The sequence below is a fragment of the Tasmannia lanceolata genome, unplaced genomic scaffold (assembly GCF_043159265.1).
Source record: "Tasmannia lanceolata isolate RefF3 unplaced genomic scaffold, GAP_Taslan_0.1 ptg000025l, whole genome shotgun sequence".
Classification (NCBI taxonomy): domain Eukaryota; kingdom Viridiplantae; phylum Streptophyta; class Magnoliopsida; order Canellales; family Winteraceae; genus Tasmannia; species Tasmannia lanceolata.
Window position 1 is genome coordinate 10,884,028 of NW_027518702.1, and position 19,651 is coordinate 10,903,678.

General features: G+C 38.0%; 1 protein-coding gene across 4 annotated transcripts; it reads right to left on the minus strand.

Moving 5' to 3' along the window:
- Positions 1 to 905: 905 nt before the first annotated feature.
- LOC143858201 (LRR receptor kinase SERK2-like) lies at positions 906 to 19,587 on the minus strand. 4 transcript variants are annotated; one of them, XM_077368849.1, is made up of 12 exons: positions 19,432 to 19,587; positions 11,690 to 11,825; positions 9,968 to 10,097; positions 9,699 to 9,770; positions 7,871 to 8,014; positions 7,691 to 7,762; positions 7,224 to 7,289; positions 7,050 to 7,120; positions 6,785 to 6,925; positions 4,998 to 5,339; positions 3,401 to 3,795; positions 906 to 1,932 (listed from the first exon to the last, which is right to left on the minus strand). In XM_077368849.1, exons 2-12 carry the CDS (start codon positions 11,754 to 11,756, stop codon positions 1,618 to 1,620), a joined length of 1,815 nt encoding a protein of 604 aa, XP_077224964.1. In that variant the 5' UTR covers positions 11,757 to 11,825; positions 19,432 to 19,587; the 3' UTR covers positions 906 to 1,617. The 4 variants fall into 4 exon arrangements, with proteins under 4 accessions (XP_077224964.1, XP_077224965.1, XP_077224966.1 ...); XM_077368850.1 differs by lacking the exon at positions 19,432 to 19,587 and adding an exon at positions 19,126 to 19,144; XM_077368851.1 differs by lacking the exon at positions 7,691 to 7,762.
- Between the last annotated feature and the right edge of the window lie 64 nt (positions 19,588 to 19,651).

The following is a 19,651-nucleotide window of genomic DNA, read 5'->3' on the forward strand; positions in this document are numbered from 1 at the left end:
CGTCTTCAATGCACCTTAACGAGTGCCAAGTGCCCCGGGGGCACTACTACTAGTTAACAAAAGCCTAACATTTTTTTCTATGGATTCGACCCGTTATAATTGCTTGACCTCTAATACTCCCTTTAAAACTTTTACAGTAAAAAGACTCCCATTTAAACATTTAAAACACTCATATATTAAACACGTTTTCTTGGCCAACTTTCCAACTTTACACCCACTATATTTTGTAAATTACAAAAGTTCAAATGTATTTTTTTTTGTGTTACTGTTTATTTGACTACATTTTTTGAACCAATACAGTATTAAACTCGAATTTTTTCCGTCCGAAATTATTATTATTATTATTTTTTCTGAATAATGTCGGGTGAGAAGCAGCTGAAAAACAGGGAAATGAAAAACTCTACTCAAAATCGAGTTTTATTTTTCCTATTTTTTTAGCCACTTAACACCATCCCTTCACTCCTGGCCTCTCAAATTCCCTCCCTCTTACCACTCTTTCTACCTCTCTCAACACTTGGCAAACTAATATTCCCTGAAAAAAAAATTCATGGCTGCCAAACATAGCCTAAGAGTATTGGGTTTTTTTGGGGTATATTTTGTGTACAATGAAAAAAATGTACAAAGAAAAAAGGCAAATTTATATAGGGAAATGATATCAGTCCAACCATGTTTTGATATTTGCACTAGCCCTTCTTGTCTTTTATTATAAAGAGCTCTTAAAGGTTATTACAGTTCCCAAAAAGCTCTCACAAGCCAATTAAAAAAGAAAAGAGAAGCTGTGTGTGCAAAAATCAAAACATGGTTGTGTAGATATCATTTCCCTTCATATATATGACTTTCATTTATCTGTGTGACACGCAAACAAGCCCAAACAGAAAATGGTGACATTCTCAAGCTAAAAAGCATGGCACCCAAACAGGTCTTAACAAAAATAAAAAAATAAAAAATGGCTACATTCAAGCACAGAATAGTAGTAGGTTTCCTTTCATCACCTTTCAGTGACTGTCAATCTTTCAAGACTAGACAACATGGAAATCCCAACTCAAATCTAATTATGGGAACCTTTGGTGAGAAGCAGAGAAGGGAGATACAAAAACTTAGTAATACATCAAGTACTCTCAAATAGTAGCAGCAAGGCTGCTATTATTCCTGTTGTAAGAGTCTCCTCTATAAGGAAGCACAAGGGTTTTGCTTTACACAATCTTTGCTGACCCAAAAACACACACATTTGCTCCCTCCAAATTCAAAACTTAATGGTGATATTCTCTGGTAGGAATCATAAACAACCAATTACTCCAAAAGCTTTAAGACGTTGGAGAAGGCATTATTTAATCTTTTATACTTTAACACTGCCCCTCACATGTAGCCTCTCTTTTGGGTATACAAGTGGATTTTTAATATCATGGAATTTTGAACCCAGGACATTCGCTCTTCGTTCTGATACCATGTGAAACAACCAATTACTCCAATAGCTTAAGCCGTTGGAGATGGCATTATTTAATCTTTTATACTTTATAAGGTTTTGTTTTCCACAATCTTTGTGTGTGCGCGCCCTACAAATTCAAACCATAATGGTGAGGAATGTCGATTTTTAAGCTTTTTGTTTTTACCAATCTGTTATCTTCCACCGGACAATTCCACGGCTACCTGGTTAAGCATTGAATCTTCACCCCAATTGAATCTCACCTGCACTCTCTCATACTCATGTCTTCGGGTCACTTCGACCTGTTGCCACTCCTCCCACCTCTGAGCGAGTCCTTCTCCTTCTAGCATCCTAACTACCTCCGACATTGTTGGACGGTCCTCGGGTGAAGCTTGGGTGCAAAGTAAAGCAACTTGGATCATCATCTCCAGCTCTATTCCATCATAATTCCTACCTAGGTTACGATCCACGATGGCGTCCAATCGCTTTTCTCTTTCCAGTTTCTTCACCTTCACAGTGGAAACACAAGTTAATAATCAAAAGAAAACTAGATACACAGAGAGATTAACAGATAATTGAAGGAATCTCAATTGGGAACTATGACTTATTGAGATAATCTTAAACGAACAGGGCCTAAGCAAGGTTGCAAAATGGATTGGTTGCATTTCATATATTAATGGGAAAAAAATGAAATGAGAAATTCTGAACATAAGCCATAGCATCCACTGTGGTCCAACATGTTTGTGTGTGATGTTTTACCAATGTGAGTTTATGAAGAACCAAAAGTAGAACCAATGCCACAATTTTACTGCACTTTTCCTAGTGTTGGAAAATCCAGCTGATTAGAAGTGCAAGCAAGGTAGGGAATTCTCTTTCCCATGATCACTTTCAAGTAGCCCACTAAACAAGTTTAGCAGGCTTTACTTCAACTACATTTTCTAATTAAATATTCATTTATATGCCTACATTTGAATGGCATATTTATGTAACAAATTAATGCACAAGTTTAGTAGTTTTGATGCAACATTTCTCTTTACATGAGTTTCTCCTCAAATTCGAAAGTAAATTTCATTAACCCTGAAATTTTTTTTTAAAAATTGCATCAACCTGTTAAATGTGATGTTTTATCTGTGCCTCATTCTGTAAAATATGTCTTCTATACTATTACCATATCATCTCAAGAGAAAAATACTGTACTATTCATTTCTTAAAGCAATGAAGGGTAAAACTTTCACCCTCCCAGATTTCTTTTCTTTTCTTTTATTGAACAAGACAACTTTCTACAATAAATAACAACTTGTTATAAGCTTTAAGGTAATCTATGAACCAATCTACAATTCATGTTTTTCCAATTAACTAGCCAGAGTGTAATAACCACCACACAGGTATCAGACTAAGCACTTGGATTTTATAATCTAAAACTTGTTATTATCACCATGAGCCTAGTAATCAAAATACAATTACAAAAATCACATATTTGTGAACCTCTCTTCAGGAATGAAGGAATAATCCACGAGATACTTCCTGCTCGGTAGGACCTTCATAAATACGTAATAGCCAAGAAATTATGGTTAATGGAATGAATGCAGATTTTCTCCATGTAATGTGTGGACTAAAGACATCTCAGCAATATGATAAAGGATTCACCCCATGATAAGAGTTCTAATGGATATTTAAATCTATAATACCGGGAATGGGATACTTGTAGATGCCTAATGTATAGTGTCCGACAAGACACAATACCAACTTGTTACACGTGGATACAATATTTCTCAAAATAATTGTCATGTTCCAAATATATGTTACTCCATTGAAGTAACTATTATGTTTTTTACTTGTTATTGACACATATTTGGAATTAAAATTTCGAATATGTGAATCTTACTGAATCTCTAAAAGTCTAAAAAGTTCGCCAAGCCAAATTAACTAAATTTTGTCTGAAAATTGTAGAAATTTATAGAGATAAAGTAATCTTACATGATCAAGTAATAACACGTCATCTTCTTCCTCCAAGCGTGAAAAGTCTATTGCACGTTGTCCTGTCACAAGCTCTAGAAGCATGATCCCATAGCCAAAAACATCAGTCCTCTCTGATGACCTTCCAGTGGACAAATATTCAGGGGCTATATGGCCCATCGTGCCACGTACTTGAGTTGTCACATTAGTTCTTCTCACATCCACCAACTTTGCCAGGCCAAAATCCCCTACAACTGCTTCAAAATCTTCATCCAATAAAACATTAGCAGCTTTAACATCACGATGAATAATCTTGGGATTGCAATGTTCATGAAGGTACTCGAGTCCACGAGCTGTGCCCAAAGCCACTCGTTTTCTAGTAGGCCAATCTAACACAGGTTCTCCAGGTTTAATCTCTGCATTAGTTTAAGTAACAAGCATATACCATTAGGCAAAAGACGATATTGGACCATTGTAGTTCATCAACAATTGGAACCACTACAAATGATTCATAGAGCTTTGGCAATCATGGCTAACTGAAAAACAACAAATATTTTTAAAAAGGTCTACACAACCAAACTTTGAGAAATAAATATATATACAGAACTATGTGAAATTTCATGTGTCTCAACACACACACGCGCGCGCACACATCCTCACTAGGAAGTACGAATTGATTTTTTTTGACATGTCATCAATTAGTCAGATGGGCAGTATAGACATGGTAAGTGGGAACAGAATATGAGACTTTATCTAACACTAAGCAGAATTTTCACCAAATGTTAGCTACCTAACAATCCACCAAAATCTCTAGAGCTGATGGAACGTGTTAGGCTTAGAACCTTAGAACCTGTTCTTCACCAGGTTGGGTCCCAACTAGTCCCATACCTAAGCAGGCCCCCACTTAGGACAGTAACATTCCACCACGCTTCTGCACCTTCCATGGCGGCCCACTCAGTGGTAACTTCACTTTGACGGCTTTCACTTTGGCTTTTTTTTTTTCCAGGTAGCCAACTCCGGCTAGTCCTCTCCACAAGTCGCCCCTTTGACTCGAACACGTGCCGTGGTGGCTGATTTGATATCAAATGTTAGGTACCTAACCAATATGCCAAAAGCTCCAGAGCTGATGAAACGCGCTAGGCTAGGCCTTTTGAACTTGCCCATACCATGGTAGGCCCAACCTAGTCCCATACCTATGCAGGCCCCCACTTGGGACCACTTGGGACCGTAACATTACAAGAAAGTATTGATGGTATTGATATAGTTTCTATATCTAAGTTTAACCTCGTGTAGTATTGCGACCTGGTACTAATTTATTCATTATACTTTGTGCAAGGCCATTTGTGTAATTTTTCCCAGACATGCAATTTGTAGATAAGAATAAAATCCCCCATTACACATTCATTGACGCATTTGATTTCTGATTTTTATGGTGTTAACTATGTCAGAACAAATTCAACCTAAGAATTTCTAAAAGCTACAAGAACAGGTCTCATAACAAAGAATTCGAACATTTTATTTCTATAGGTAAGAAGCTGAAGAAAAAAAAAGGTTCATCTATTATGATTTCTGACAAAACAACACATAATTATACACAAGTTTTGGAAAACATTAATACCTCGTAAGCGGTAGGCAACACTTAGATTTTGCATAAAAGGATAGACCAGAAGCCGTTCTGATGGTGTTGTACAAACGCCTATCAACCTTAGAAGATTTCTGTGAACGGCTACACTTATCATATCAACTTCACGTAGGAAAGCTGCCTCCCCTCCAGGACTTGCATAATCAGTAAGTCTTTTCACTGCAATTTTTGTATTATCTGCAAGCACTCCTTTATATACCTTTCCAAAGCCTCCCTGTCCGAGGACATATTTCTCACTAAAGTTATCAGTTGCTAGTTGTAGTTCTCTCCATGCAAATCTTTTCAGTTGTCCAAATGCAAGTCTGCGGTCATCTTCACCTGAAAGTCCAACAAAAACATAAGATTATCAGCAAGTTTCACACAACATCAGCGAGCTAGAATCATAATATGAAAGCATCATCAATAGAATATTACTTGACAAAAACCATATAAATAGAAATCATTTTTTTAGTATCAATACAATTTGATGCGAACAATTTTGTTCTATTTTAAAATATGGAAATGTGTTATTTTGTGATTACAAAAAGACATGATATTCACACTCCCTTATTTTGATATTGGCAGCCACTCTTTATTTTACACTTTTTTCTCATTGGGTTGGAATCCCCAACAAGCGATTAATATCCAGTCACAAAATTTTAAAATAATGAGAGAACTGCCAATATCAAAAGGGTGTTCCAATATCATCACCCTTAATGAAAAGTTGAAACATAATAATTGCCTTCTACTATAGTTCCACATATTTACGCATTAAAATATTGCTTGAGATCAAAATAATTTTCTCAAGCTTTTAAGCATATATTATTAACTTGGGATTTGCTATCGTCCACCGCAGAAGGCATTTCGTGGATGGTCCGTTGCATCTGAGTCATCTGACAGCGGCCACAGAGGCTCATTTTTCAGCAGATTTTGTCTCCATTCAGGAGGTGGCTGCTGTCAGATGCAACAGACCATCTGCGAAATGCCTTCTGCGATGGATGCTAGCAAATCCCTATTAACTTCATGTCAAAAAAATGGGACCAAATAAAATATAGAAAATAAAAGGCATTACAGAAATTGGAGTCTTTATCTACACTCCTGTATACTTGAGCAAAGCAATTGAAACCAAGGTTTCAAATTTTGGTTTCAGTGTCGGTTTCAGCTCGGTGGAAATTTCTGCCAAAATCATATAAAACTTTGACAAAAATTTCAGTTTTTTTAAATTTCCACCAAAATGTAAACAATTTCGGTGGAAATTTCGGTAATTTCAGTGGAAATCTTTAAATTTCTGTGAAAATTTTAAAATTCCGGTGGAAATTTTTAACAGTTCAGTAGAAATGTTGTAAATAAGTGTGAAAAACAAAATTTGGAATTTCGGGGTAATCTTCTCCTGTATACTTGAGCAAAGCAATTGAAACCAAGGTTTTAAATTTTGATTTCAGTGTTGGTTTCAGCTCGGAGGAAGTTTCTGCCAAAATCATATAAAACTTTGACAAAAATTTTGGTTTTTTAAAATTTCCACCAAAATGTATACAATTTCGGTGGAAATTTTGGTAATTTCAGTAGAAATCTTTAAAGTTCTGTGAAAATTTTAAAATTTCGGTGGAAATTTTTAACATTTCTATAAATAAGGGTGGTGAAAAATAAATTTTGGAATTTCAGGGTAATCTTGAAAAAATCTGATTCAATGTACTTTCGGTGTCGGATTTCAGACGAAATTTAAAAATACGATTGAAACCACATTAGCTAGTCAGCTGAGTTGTTGACTACGGGCAAAGCCAAACCTGAAACATCCACAAAAAGTTCACGCCGGTAGCCTTTAAGCCTACCCTTCCATAGAAGAAACAGAAATCCAGAGCAAATGAGTCCAATTACTCCTCCAATACTTCCAATGACAATTCCAATCTTTGACTTATGTGAACCACCTTCCAGAAAAAGGAAAACATAAGGGCATCGCACCAACAAAAAAAGCAATGGTTGAATGTTCATAATAACATGCTCTCTTAAAAAAATGTTTCAGATTCTATCCAATAAATGATTTCAGATTACCTGGATTAGAAGAATTTGATGCACAATGGTGTGGAAGATTTAAGCCACAATACAAATTGTTCCCTGTAAAACTTCATTATGTAACCCCAATCAGATAAATTGAAACAGAATAAATCTTACATAAGTCAAAGATTATGTAAGATTTATTATCTGCATAGCACAAAGAAAATATACTTGTATCTGGAAATATTGAACAAACGATCAGGTACCCGACCACTGAGATCATTGAAAGCTAGCTGACTGCCAAGAAAGTGCAAATGACATGTGTTCAAATATTTGAGAAGATTATTCAAAATAAAGCAAGCTTACAATCAAACTAAACACATGCTCCCAGATACACTCTGCGATTGCTATAGGGAAATGTTATTAGCACAACAATATTTTGATATTTGCACAAACCCAGCTGTCTTTTCTTCATTAATTGGCTTGTGAGAGCTTTTTTGGAAATGTAATAACCTTTTGACAGTTCTGTAAATACTAAAAGACAAGACGGTTTGTGAAAATATCAAAATATGTTGTGCTGATATCATTTCCCTTGCTATAAAATTGAGCATAACAATACAACACAATTCGTCGCATATCTGCACGGAATACACCTTATATTTCCACATCAGCACTGAATAAAAGATTGCACCACATACATATTGTTCAAATTTGGAAGGTTCGCAATGGTGTCAGGAATGTTTCCACTGAGATTATTTTGACTCAAACTCCTGGTCATATATGTTCACAGAAATAGCAATTTTACATAAGAAAATCACACAATTGCTCCAAAACAAAAGTAGTTCACACTCCCAATCATTGCAAACAATCAAACTTACAAGATTTGAAGGTTGGTAAGATTGCCAAGGGAATCTGGTATTTCGCCACTTAAGCGGTTATTTTCCAAGTCCAATATTCTTAGACTTGACAAATTCCCATACTCTTTTGGTATCCCACCTGTTATGTTGTTACCTTGCAACCCACTGCATGATGAATGTATAATTATTTTCAGTAATATCCAATAAATGGTGAGTGATGGAAGTGAAGTTATTTCATGAAAAAAGAATGACAATGTAAAGTAACCAATCTTCATGGGTAGTAAAGTTAGGAATAAGGGCAATAGGATAGCATACTCTACATAAAGACAACAAGGCAGCACACTAGCTTTAAAACATAAAAATCTTAACATAGCCCATGGCAGAGCACACTTCATGCCAGGAAACAACACATCCAATGTTCGTGAAAATAATCTAGGCACAAATTAGACCAGGAATCTCACCAATTACAGTGATTGCAGCACAGACCTATGCATAGAATCTGCACATAGTTGTTAATAGATTTTTCTTGATTTATCACCAAAAGAGGAATAGATTAATTGGAGACACTGGGGCACAAAAACATAGAGAAGAACCCCCATGGTTTTTTTTTTCTTTTTTCTTTTTTTCTTTTTTTTTTCCAAAGAAGGGATGATGGGTGAAAAGAGAGGAAAGAATATCAATCTAGGGTGTCCAAAGGGAACCTCAAAAATCAGACCAAAGCACACTTATGGATCTTTGCTCCGATACCATGTGAAAGTAAAAGGTTGAGAAGAATCTTGGAGGAGACCACAAAGTAGTGGGGTCTGATGTAGAGAAGAAGAAGAAGAAGAGGAGGGACAAAAAAGAAGAGAAATAGAGAGGAAGGAGTTGTGTGTTATGACTTCAAACCTCATGACACCTGTAAAGACTTTGTCAACATTTACTTAAAAAAATTACAATGATGACATTAGGGCATATATTGCGATGGGCCCATCCGAATTAGTCATGAATATTAAAAAAAATACATAAATGAATGTAAAAGGCTTATTCATATTTTGAAAGAAACTACTAATTGTTAAAGTATAAAAGATTGAATAACGCCTTATTCATCAGCTTAAGCTTTTGGAGTAACCGGTAGTTTCATGTAACACAACCAGTTACTCCAAAAGCTTAAGCTGATGAATATGGCATTATTTAATCTTTTACACTTTAACACTCCCCCTCACATGTGGCCCCTCTTTCTAGGGTTGGCCTACACGTGGCACATGTGGCCCCTCTTTTGGGTTTGGCCATTGCATGTGGATTTTTGCTATCCGGGAGGTTTGAACTCAGGACCGTTGGGTCTGATACCATGTGAAACAACTAGTTACTCCAAAAGCTTAAGTTTCTAGAGTGACTGGTAGTTTCACATTAAGCTTTTGGAGTAACTGGTAGTTTCACATGGAATTAGAACAAATGCCTCGGTTCAAACCTCCTGGATAGCAAAAATCCACATGCAATGGCCAAACCCAAAAAGAGGGGCCACATGTGCCACGTGTAGGCCAACCCTAGAAAGAGGGGCCACACGTGAGGGGGAGTGTTAAAGTATAAAAGATTAAATAACGCCTTCTCCAACAGCTTAAGCTTTTGGAGTAACTGGTAGTTTGACACTAATACTATCCTAACTCTTAACAAAATAAAAAACTGCATTAAAAAACTATTACAAGTTTACAACATAACTAAGTGACAGAAGATGTTTCGACAGAAGATATATCATCTTCACTTTGGAACATATGTTCTTTTACTACAAAAACAGGGACCCAATAAGTGAAAATAATTTAATTAAGAGCATCAATCTAATGCTAAGTGCTAACCAATCCTCCATACGTACAGAACAGAAAGAGTCGTCAAAACTCCAATTTGGGGTGACAAAGTTCCAGAGAAACCCATGGAAGACAATGATCTGCAATCAAGAATAAAATATATCAGATAACAATGTACTATGTTAGAGCCCATCTATTGGAAATGCTTGTCTATTTTTCTGAATATAATTGGATTCAAGAAAACTAGTTCTTGTATCAATCCATGTATTGTAAACATCACAAAATAGTATGCGTGTCATGATAAAAAAAATAATTACAATATCAGAAAAAAACTTACACTTCAGTGACATTGGTATTCACACATGTAACGGAGGTCCAAGTGCATGGATTAACTAGATTTCGGAGCCAATCCGGGAGCTGATTAGAAGAGGCATTTAAGGATAACTTCAATGCATACAGCGCATCTCCTGAAAATGTTTAGGATTACTCAACCATGCACCATGAAGAAATAGAAAGAACTATGGGACAACATAGAAGGACAAAGCATACACACAGAAAAAATATACGAGCAACTAAAAGCATTCAACTATGGTTAAGACTTAAAGCATAGTTAGCAAAACGTGATTCGGCAATAAAACAGGATGGGAAACATTTGAGTTTAATACGGTTTTGGTCAAAAAAACGTAGTAAAAAACGGAAACATAAAAAATGCATTTAAAATTTTGTAATTTACAAAATATAGTAGGGGTAAAGTTGGAAGGTTGGCCAAAAAAACACATTAAACACATTTAATACGTTTGAAATGCGTTTTCCTCGAGTTTTTTGACGTTAAAGTTTTAAACGGAGTTTAAACGGCAAACCATTAGAGTGAGTTTTAAACGGCATTTTTTGGAAAAAAAAAAATGCGGTTTCTGCTAACTATGGGTTAAACACCATTCAGAAAAAACAGTGACAATGTCATTTTCAGTTTCAAATTGATATTGGAAGATTTTATAAACTGTTCTCCGCACGCACATTTGAAAACATGTAAATCGTCTTAAAGTAGCATCCACAATTTTTTGAAGACTCAAGCTTCCTGCTAATATAGTGCAGAGCAAGCTGGTGTGAAAAGAAAACAACTCATCTATATACAGCTATACAGTTTACACATTTAGTGGTTTTGGTTCAACTGCGGTTAGTGTTCTGTGTTCAATATTGACCTTGTTCGTTTCTAATGTAGAGAAAACAGAGCCTCATAGTAGAGAGACTCTCATCTGAGAGTATCTGACCCCTATGGTCCCGAGTGTCATTCCTTTGGTAATGCCCTTTAAGTTTCTTTTCAGACTTCCAGAGCCTTCTCTTTAGTTAGTCAGATTGCACTAGACCTCAGGCTTAACTAATCCATTTTACATTTTGATAATTAAGCCAATTAAGATTGCTCATAAGTTGTTTAGTATATTACTGGCATTCCTTAAGTAATCCTTTCCACAATTACTACGGTGACAGAATAGTTTTGAAGGATCTTTCAGTTACTCTATGATCCACTGAAAAAATTTATATTACAATGGTAAGGTCACAACTACATCATAACACCTAAATTACAACTACATCATCGCACCTAAATTTCCACAAATTAAGCACAACAAAAACACCATTGATTAAAACAATATTACACTTTGTTATCTCTAAAACTCTCTCTCAAGCTGAGACTGGGTATTTATCTCTGAAAGCTTCTCACAAATAGAAAAATTCCATTTCCTCATAAAGAGCTTTAGTAGAAAGGGATTCTAATTAATGGGCCCACCTCGGTAGGATGTAGGACAAAAATTGGTCTGTTAGGACAACACTAACCATCCGATCATTGGATTTTGGCCTGTTGAACTTGAATCATTGATCATTGTCACTGCCCATTTGCAAATCATTGGCTGGTTAGGATCATCCAATCAGAGTGATATTTTGGTCCATTGCTTATCTACAGTGGGCCCAACATTTGGATAGTTGGGATCAATGATCTCATTATCCACATGCATCTCATAGGATCATTCTTGATTAAATGACAAAAAAAGATAAATCTACGTACCTTGAAAATCAGATGTCCCAAAAGAACTCAGAAAAGCCAACATAAAAAAGATATAAACCAATTCCATCTTTGCTTATACTGATTACTTGAGAGAGTTGGGGTGAACTCCAATGCACCCTTCAGTGTATTCTCTTCCCTACATAAATGTGACACATGTGAAGGGAAAAAGTATGAGATACTGAACATAAACATCTCTTGTCAGTAAATAGAAAACACCATCGTCATCAAATGGTAAATTTCAAGTACAAATAATATTTAAATGCTGAAATTGATAATATAATTAAAATAAGTCTCACAATGGATAATCGATCTTAATGCACTAAGCACAGCTGAAATAGAGGTAAACTTGCATAAGATGCACAGAATAGACCAAAAAATGTTCTACCACAATCTTTAACCTTTTCCATAAATAATGGCATTGTAATGGTATAAGGTAGTATAATAAATTTCATTTCTTTTAATAGAGAAAAGGAAAAAACCCCTAAAGGGTCGCGAAGGGCTTGGGCCCTTGAAACTTCCAGAGATAGAAGGAACTGCCTGGGTGTGCTTATCATAATTTCCGTAGACGGAAGGAGTGCAGGAGATGCGGCCGCTTCCAATCGGATCGTAAGCAAAATTTGGGGGCAAAGGTGGGGAAGATCGAATTTGGGCGGTCCGGAATAATAAAAACTGCAGTCGCTGCATCTGGCTTTCGATTGCCATGGAGTCAAGATCAAATTTGGGCGGCCCGGAATAATAAATCGGTGTCGAGGGGTATTAGCTCGAACGTCTATGGGGTTTATAAGGAGTTGGTGGATATATTATGGATGAAAGCAGTCCAAATGGCTAGGCTACCACTGGGGGAAGAAAATACGTCCAAACCTGAGGCACGTGCATCCTGATTTTCTCAAGACCCTGCCACCAGATCAGATTGGGATGATATGGAGAAAAGTGGAGAGTCGGGATTTAAATGAAGAGGCGAGATCGGTACGGAGGGTTATGGGAGAAGAGGAAGAGGCCAATACTCCACCTGAAGACAACGATGAGGCTCGCTCGGAAAATGATGAGATCCCAGACAAATTAACGAGAAAGGGGTATGAGACTTCTCTGGAAAACGGAAGCGAGTCGGGTTCTGTCCCTGAGACCCTGGCCCCATCGATAGATACTCTGGAAGGGGAGCTGACGGGGAAATTAAAAGCATGTCTTCAACGTAGCCAATCCGAGGAGATGCTAGAGGAGGAAGGTGTGGATGAGGAGTTTGTAGCCATGACAAAGGTGGGAAAAGAAATCGGTATGGAATATAAAGAAAATATTGGTGTTACTCGGAATATTTATCCGGTGATTGAGAATAGGGATAAATCTGGTCCATCAAGGCCCAAAAAAAAAGGGAAAGGAAGAGTAAGGAACTTAATGTTCTATGGCGGGTTAGAACAAAAGGGTTCTTTGGGAAAAACAAACGAGTATCAAAATGAAGCTTCACTTCTGGAATATCAGAGGGCTGGGGTCGGAAAGGAAGAAATTGGCGGCGAAGGTGATCTGTCGAAGGAGAAAACCATAAGTTTTGGCAATTATTGAGTCTAAACTCCGGGGGGTGTCGGATAATGTCATAAATGGTATATGGGGGGCATAATAACTGCCATTATTGTTCAAAGGATGCAGTAGGGACTGCGGATGGGATCATTGTTGTCTGGAAGGACGACATAATCAGGCTGGAGGAGTAGATCGTCAAAGAATATTCTATTTCCTTACGATTCTCTTCCATACCAAACGGCAGGCAATGGATGCTTACAGTGATATACGGTCCGGTGAGGGCACTGGAGAGGCATGCACTCTGGCCAGAGTTACTTTCAATCAGAAACAGGTCGCTGGGAGCGTGGATTTTTTTTTTTTACCAGGGGGGGGGGGGGGGCTTTAATACCATCAGATTCCCACATGAGAAGAGTCGACATGGTTCTATTACCACCAGTATGCGAAGGTTCTCTGACTTGATTAATACCTGTGAACTCATCGATCTTCCCCTAAAGGGGGCCTGCTTCATCTGGACCAACAATCAGGAGAGAGGGTGATTCAATCTCGCATTGACCGTATCCTTGTCTCAAAAGAATGGGAGGAATCATTTCGGAATATTTTTCAGCGAGCCCCTCCTCCCATCTCAGATCACAATCTGATTCTACTCGATCTATTTGAGTGTCCGTCTGGCCCCTTTCCCTTAAAGTTTGGCCCCTTCCCCTTTAAGTTGGACATGGCCCTCTGTGAGAATCCGACGGTAAAGTTGCGGAATGGTGGAATGCAGATTGTCTTGATGGGTGGGCGGGTTTCGTTTTCTGCAATAAACTCAGATCTCTGAAGAATAAGATCAAAGCTTGGGCGGCTCAGGAAAGACATGCTAAGGAGTTCCGTAAGGAAGAAATCCTTTTGTTTTTGGCACAGTTGGAGGATCGAGAATCAAATGGGTCACTTGGGGCCGTCGATCGCCAACTCAGGGTGGAATTATTGGTGGAATTTGATGAAATTATTCGAAGGGAGGAGATATCTTGGAGACTCAAATCGCGTGCTATTTAGCTGAAAGAGGGTGACAAAAATTCTAGGTTCTTCCATAGGATGGCAAATGTGCGACGGAGGATTAATTCGATCTACTGTTTGATGGTAAATGGGCATCTGATGGAGGATAAGAATAGTATATCCAATTCCGTTATGGAGTTCTACAAAAATCTTTACACTTCGACCTGTGACTGGAGGCTGAAAATGGGGGGAGTGTCTTTTAACAAGATCAATGATGATGCTCGGGATTGGCTGGAGAAGGAATTTTCTTTAGAAGAAATTGAGGCGGCTTTACACTCGCAAAAGAATGATAAGGCCCCTGGGCCGGACAGTTTCCCGATGGGCTTCTATATTCACTATTGGGACTTGCTCAAACCGGAGGTATGGCGTTTCTTCAATGAGTTCCATAACAGCGGTATTTTAAACAAAGGGGTCAATACAACATTTATCACCCTCATCCCTAAGAAAGAAGGGGCTATTGAACTAAAAGATTTCAGACCTATCAGCCTTGTTCACAGTTTGTATAAACTTCTGGCGAAAGTGTTGGCTCGGAGAATTAGTATCGTTATGGGACAGGTGATATCGAAGTTTCAGGGGGCCTTCATATATAAAAGACAGATTCTGGATGGGGTTCTCATCGCCAACAAAGTGCATGATTCCATGAAAAGGAACGGTGATAGCGGCATCATTGCTAGAATCGATCTGGAAAAAGCTTATGATCACGTTGAGTGGGGGGTGCTAGATTTTATATTGGAGAAAATGGGATTCGGGTCTAAATGGGATCTTGGATGAGGTCTTGTGTCGCAACCGCCTCTTTTTTATCCTCTTAAATAGGTCCCCATGTGGTTTCTTCAGGAGTTCCCGGGGCCTACGATAAGGAGACCCTCTGTCTCCCTATCTGTTTATTGTGGTTGTTGAAGCCCTCAGCAAACAAATTTCCATGGCCGAAAGGAAAGGTTTAGTAAAGGGTCTTGAGGTGAGTAAGGGTTCCGATCCAATATCTCATCTTCAGTTTGCCGATGACACGTTGGTTTTCCTAATGGAGGGACAACCCTATATGGCCAATCTGAAGAGGATCTTCCGGTGATTTGAGATGGCAACGGGTCTTAAAATCAATCTATCAAAGCGTGTGATAGCTGGCATTAATTTGGCTCCTGTGGCAGTGGCAGAACATGCAAAGATTCTGGGTTGTTTGGTAAGCATGTTTCCAATTACATATCTCGGTTTACCCCTTGGCTTCGGCGTCCCTAAGGTGGGCATGTGGGACTCTGTGATTGAAAGATTGAGAGAAAGCTTGCCAACTGGAAGAAAATGTACTTATCTTTCGGTGGGAGAATCACTCTTATAAAAGCAGCGTTAGCAAACATGCCGGTCTACTATATGTCCATGTTCAAAGTTCCCGCGAAGGTGGCGACCCGGATAGAGAAAATTCAACATGATTTCCTCTGGGAAGGAATAGAGGGGGAGAAGAAACGGTTGAAGCATTTACTAAAATGGACAACGGTGTGCAAATAAAAAAAAGGGGGGCCTAGGAATCGGAAAGATTAAACTACGTAATAAGTCTTTAATGGGGAAATGGTTGTGGAGATTTGGAGTCAAGAAGGATGTTTTATGGCATGCCATCATCGGGGACAAATATGGGAGAGGATGGGGTGACTGGGAATGCAGTGCCCCTTCCGGAAGGAAAGGGTTGGGTGCTTGGCGCTTTATTTACTCCGTATGGGACCAGTTTCGCAAATTTGTCAGATTTAAGGTGGGAGTAGGAGATTCGGTACGCTTTTGGTCTGACCTATGGATTGGTGAATCAACTCTATGTAATTCCTTTCCTGATCTTTATAGAATTGCATCGGATCGTCAAGCTAAAATATCTGATTATCTGATACGCAATAATGAGATAGGAAGTAGCTTCTGGGACATCCGATTAAGAAGGAATCTCAAGGACAGCGAGACTGCCAGCCTCACTGCTCTCCTTATCGCCTTATCTGCTACTTAGATAGTCACCAAATGTATATGATGTGTGGATTTGGTCTCCGGATACGGAAGGTGGATTTACAGTGAAATTGTTTTTCCTGAAATTGGATGGGGAATCATCATCCTCGTCTCATCGGTGGTATTGCTGGAAACCATACGTCCCCCCGCATGTCGCGGCTTTTGCATGGACGGTCTCGCACCGATGTATAAACACGTGTGAGAGGTTGCAGAGAAGGAACATCCAACTTGCTAGATGGTGTGTTCTATACCGAAAGGACTCGGAGACCTTGGATCATGTGCTGCTATCTTGCCCATTTTCTTCCTCTATTTGGATGGACATGATGAGATTCTGTGGAATGTCATGGGTTTTACCAAATAGCATCTCTGAAATTCTGAAGCATTGGGGAGGTGCTTACAATGGTTGGATAGGGGAATCGATATGGCGCTCTATACCCTATGTCGTTACATTTCTCTGGCTTGAAAGGAACAATAGAATATTTAATGGAAAATCCAGAGCGGCATCCTATATATCCCTTTCTATTAAAATTGCCATTATCCAATGGGCTTAATGCAAAGGGGGCTTACCGTATTCTGTTGATCAGATCCTTCGGATGGATCGAATGGTGTTCTCGGAAAGAAAAGCTACAAATTCTATCTGTCCGCGATGGAGTGCCCCTCCCGACGGACACCTCAAATTAAACTTTGACGGAAGCTCGCTAGGAAATGCGGGCAAGGGAGGAATTGGGGGAGTCTTGCGTGACTCGAATGGTTCAGTTGTTATGACTTATTCAGGGCCGGTTGGATTTTGCGATGCCAATGAGGCCGAGGCAAAAGCCCTGCTATTTGGCTTGAGATGGTACCTCATGATCTGGGCTCGTTAATTGTGGAAGGGGACTCGACAAATGTCATCGCATGGGCCGGGGACCACTGTGCTGCACTGTGGCGTTTAGCTAGTACGGTGGACGAAATTCGGGATCTCATTAGAGATATTCACCCTTCACTAAGGCACAAGAGAAGGACGGCGAACTGATCTTTTAGCAAAGGAGGGGGCAGCACGACCGGATATAGTGGTCTCTTTCAATGACACCCTGGGGAATATTTAATTTTAAACCGTTTAAGGTTTCTGTACAACACAGGGACACCTTGTCCCTTGTGTCGATATGTACTTCTTTTATTATGGAATAAAATTGTTACCTTTAAAAAAAAAGGTAGTATAGTAAATTCAATATGGGAACTTATTAGAAAAATATGATAATCATTTAGAAAAGCATGCAAAGAATCTAAGCCAAAGGACAGCCAGGCACCTTCAACTGGATGGAGTAAGTGTTAAACCTATAAAGAAAACCAGCTAACATTTTCAAAAAATCACTTACATGCTCTGACATTGTTTTATGGAAAAAATGATGAAGATTAAAAACCTACTAGCCTTGTTTCTCAAAAAAAAAAAAAAGGCACCAATCATAGGAGAATTGGCTAGACAATCCCCATGACAAAAAAATGAAAGAAAACAAACTCTCACTCAGGCATCAAGAATCCATAATTAAAGGAAGAATGACCATACAAGAATGTATCCAACAAAGCATTGAGATGGGACAGAGATAGATGTTAAAGAGAGATTCTATGGTTGTACAATACTTCTATTTAGGGTGTTGTTCCTGCTTCAGAATCTTGAAATTCTCAGGTGCTTTAAGCAATAAATAGCTTATTTTCTACGTTTATGTGGTTGATAACACACCCAACCACAGAGTTTACTGATACCTTAAACTTAATCTCAATATGTAGTGGGTCTCACAATGGGTCCTCTCCAAAGATGCAACATTATAGTTTGTGAAATTTGCCCGATAAGGGGTCGAATCGTAAATCGTAATAGGGATCGAATCATATCGGATCGTAAATGGTAAGATTCATTAATATTTATGCATACATATTAAAAACATAAAAAAAATCATAAACAAATTAGAGAATAATACACCAGTCAATTATTCATTTTTCATCCAAATCAATCAATTTAATTAGAAACTATCATGATTAGTTATTCAACATCATAATAGGAATTGTTTGCTAACAAATTTGTCACATAGTAATCATCTATTTACCATCCAAACCCATGCATGTTGGATAATAATCTTAAAAATAATAATAGACGCAAGATTATACCAATTCTCAAAGTCTCAAGTATCAAATGATAAATATCAATTATAAAAAATTGGTAAGTCTTTGATGTTGTCCTCAACATAGTCGTCTCGCTCCCAATGCAAGTAATGTCCTCAAGCACATTCATTATGCTTGACAGGTTCAAACTGGCTTGAATCACTTGACATCCTCCTCCTCTGCCTTCTTCCTTCGCATGAGAGGGTTTTTGAAGGCTTATTCTATTGCAGAAGGAAAATGAGGGTCTTTCAAAAGAAATTCCTATTTTCTTTCGTACAAAACTTAATTAGGATAAATCGCATAAATCGTATGATTTACGGTCGAATCGTAAGATTCGATAAAAAAAATCGCAAGATTCATACAGATTAAGATTCAATCACGCGATTCAAATCGAAATCCTTAATATTTGATTGAATCGTAAATCGTAAGTCATAAGATTTTCAAAACAATAATCACGATGCTGAAAACAATGGAAAATCATGATCATCTGAAGCCACAATTTTTGGGTTTTCAATTTCTACTTCAAACTAAAAGTAGGCTAATGATCTAGTTTCTTGGAGGGTGTAGAATTACAAATGAAGGCATATGGATAAGAGCCAAGCCGTGATGAAGATTATTTAACTTTTTACAATTTCATGCAGCCTTTACTGTAGAGCTTTCTTTCAATTTTATTCCATGGATTCCCAAACTATACAACAAAGGTATATAAATACATAAATTTTCTAATAAGAGCTCAGAAATTAGCATAATATCCTCCATATGTAACAGAGCGATGAAAGGGAGCTGATATTTACATCGAATTTTTGCTACTATACACCATCATAGATTTAGAGTATCAATTGACACCTGCAGTTCATTTGAAATTGTAACAGCCAGCAGAAAAAGAAAATCAAAAACAAAGAAGTGGTGTTTGATGCCCAAAAAGAAGGAAGAGTAAAATATCAGCACCCAGATAGAAATTTCCCTAACCAGGCAAAGAGATAGAACAACAGAACCCAGAAATATATTCACAATCCAAAGGATTAAGATAAATCCAATTAGATAAAAAAAAAAAAAAAAACAAGTGACAAATAGAAAGATGCAGGTTAAGAATTCAGTACCTGTAAAAGGGATGGTATAAAGATTTTTCTGAGGCAAGTATTAGAACAATTGGAGTGAGAAGGAGGGGCACGTTTCTTCTATTTTTCAACTCCAGGCAGGGACCAGACACTTATGAGTAGTTGTACTAGTCAAGGCTGAATGCTAAACTGAAGGCCGAGCTTGTAAAATGCAGATGCAAGGACACCCACGTTTAATCCAGGTCATCGAAGTTCATTTTCT

Coding starts and splice junctions, on each gene's coding strand:
- LOC143858201 (XM_077368849.1), bottom strand. CDS start 11,756: ATGGAATTGGTTTATATCTTTTTTATGTTGGCTTTTCTGAGTTCTTTT. Junction 8,015..9,698: donor TTGACGACTCTTTCTGTTCT/GTACGTATGGAG, acceptor TTCATCATGCAG/TGGGTTGCAAGGTAACAACA. Junction 1,933..3,400: donor ACGTGTTATTACTTGATCAT/GTAAGATTACTT, acceptor TCCACTGTGAAG/GTGAAGAAACTGGAAAGAGA.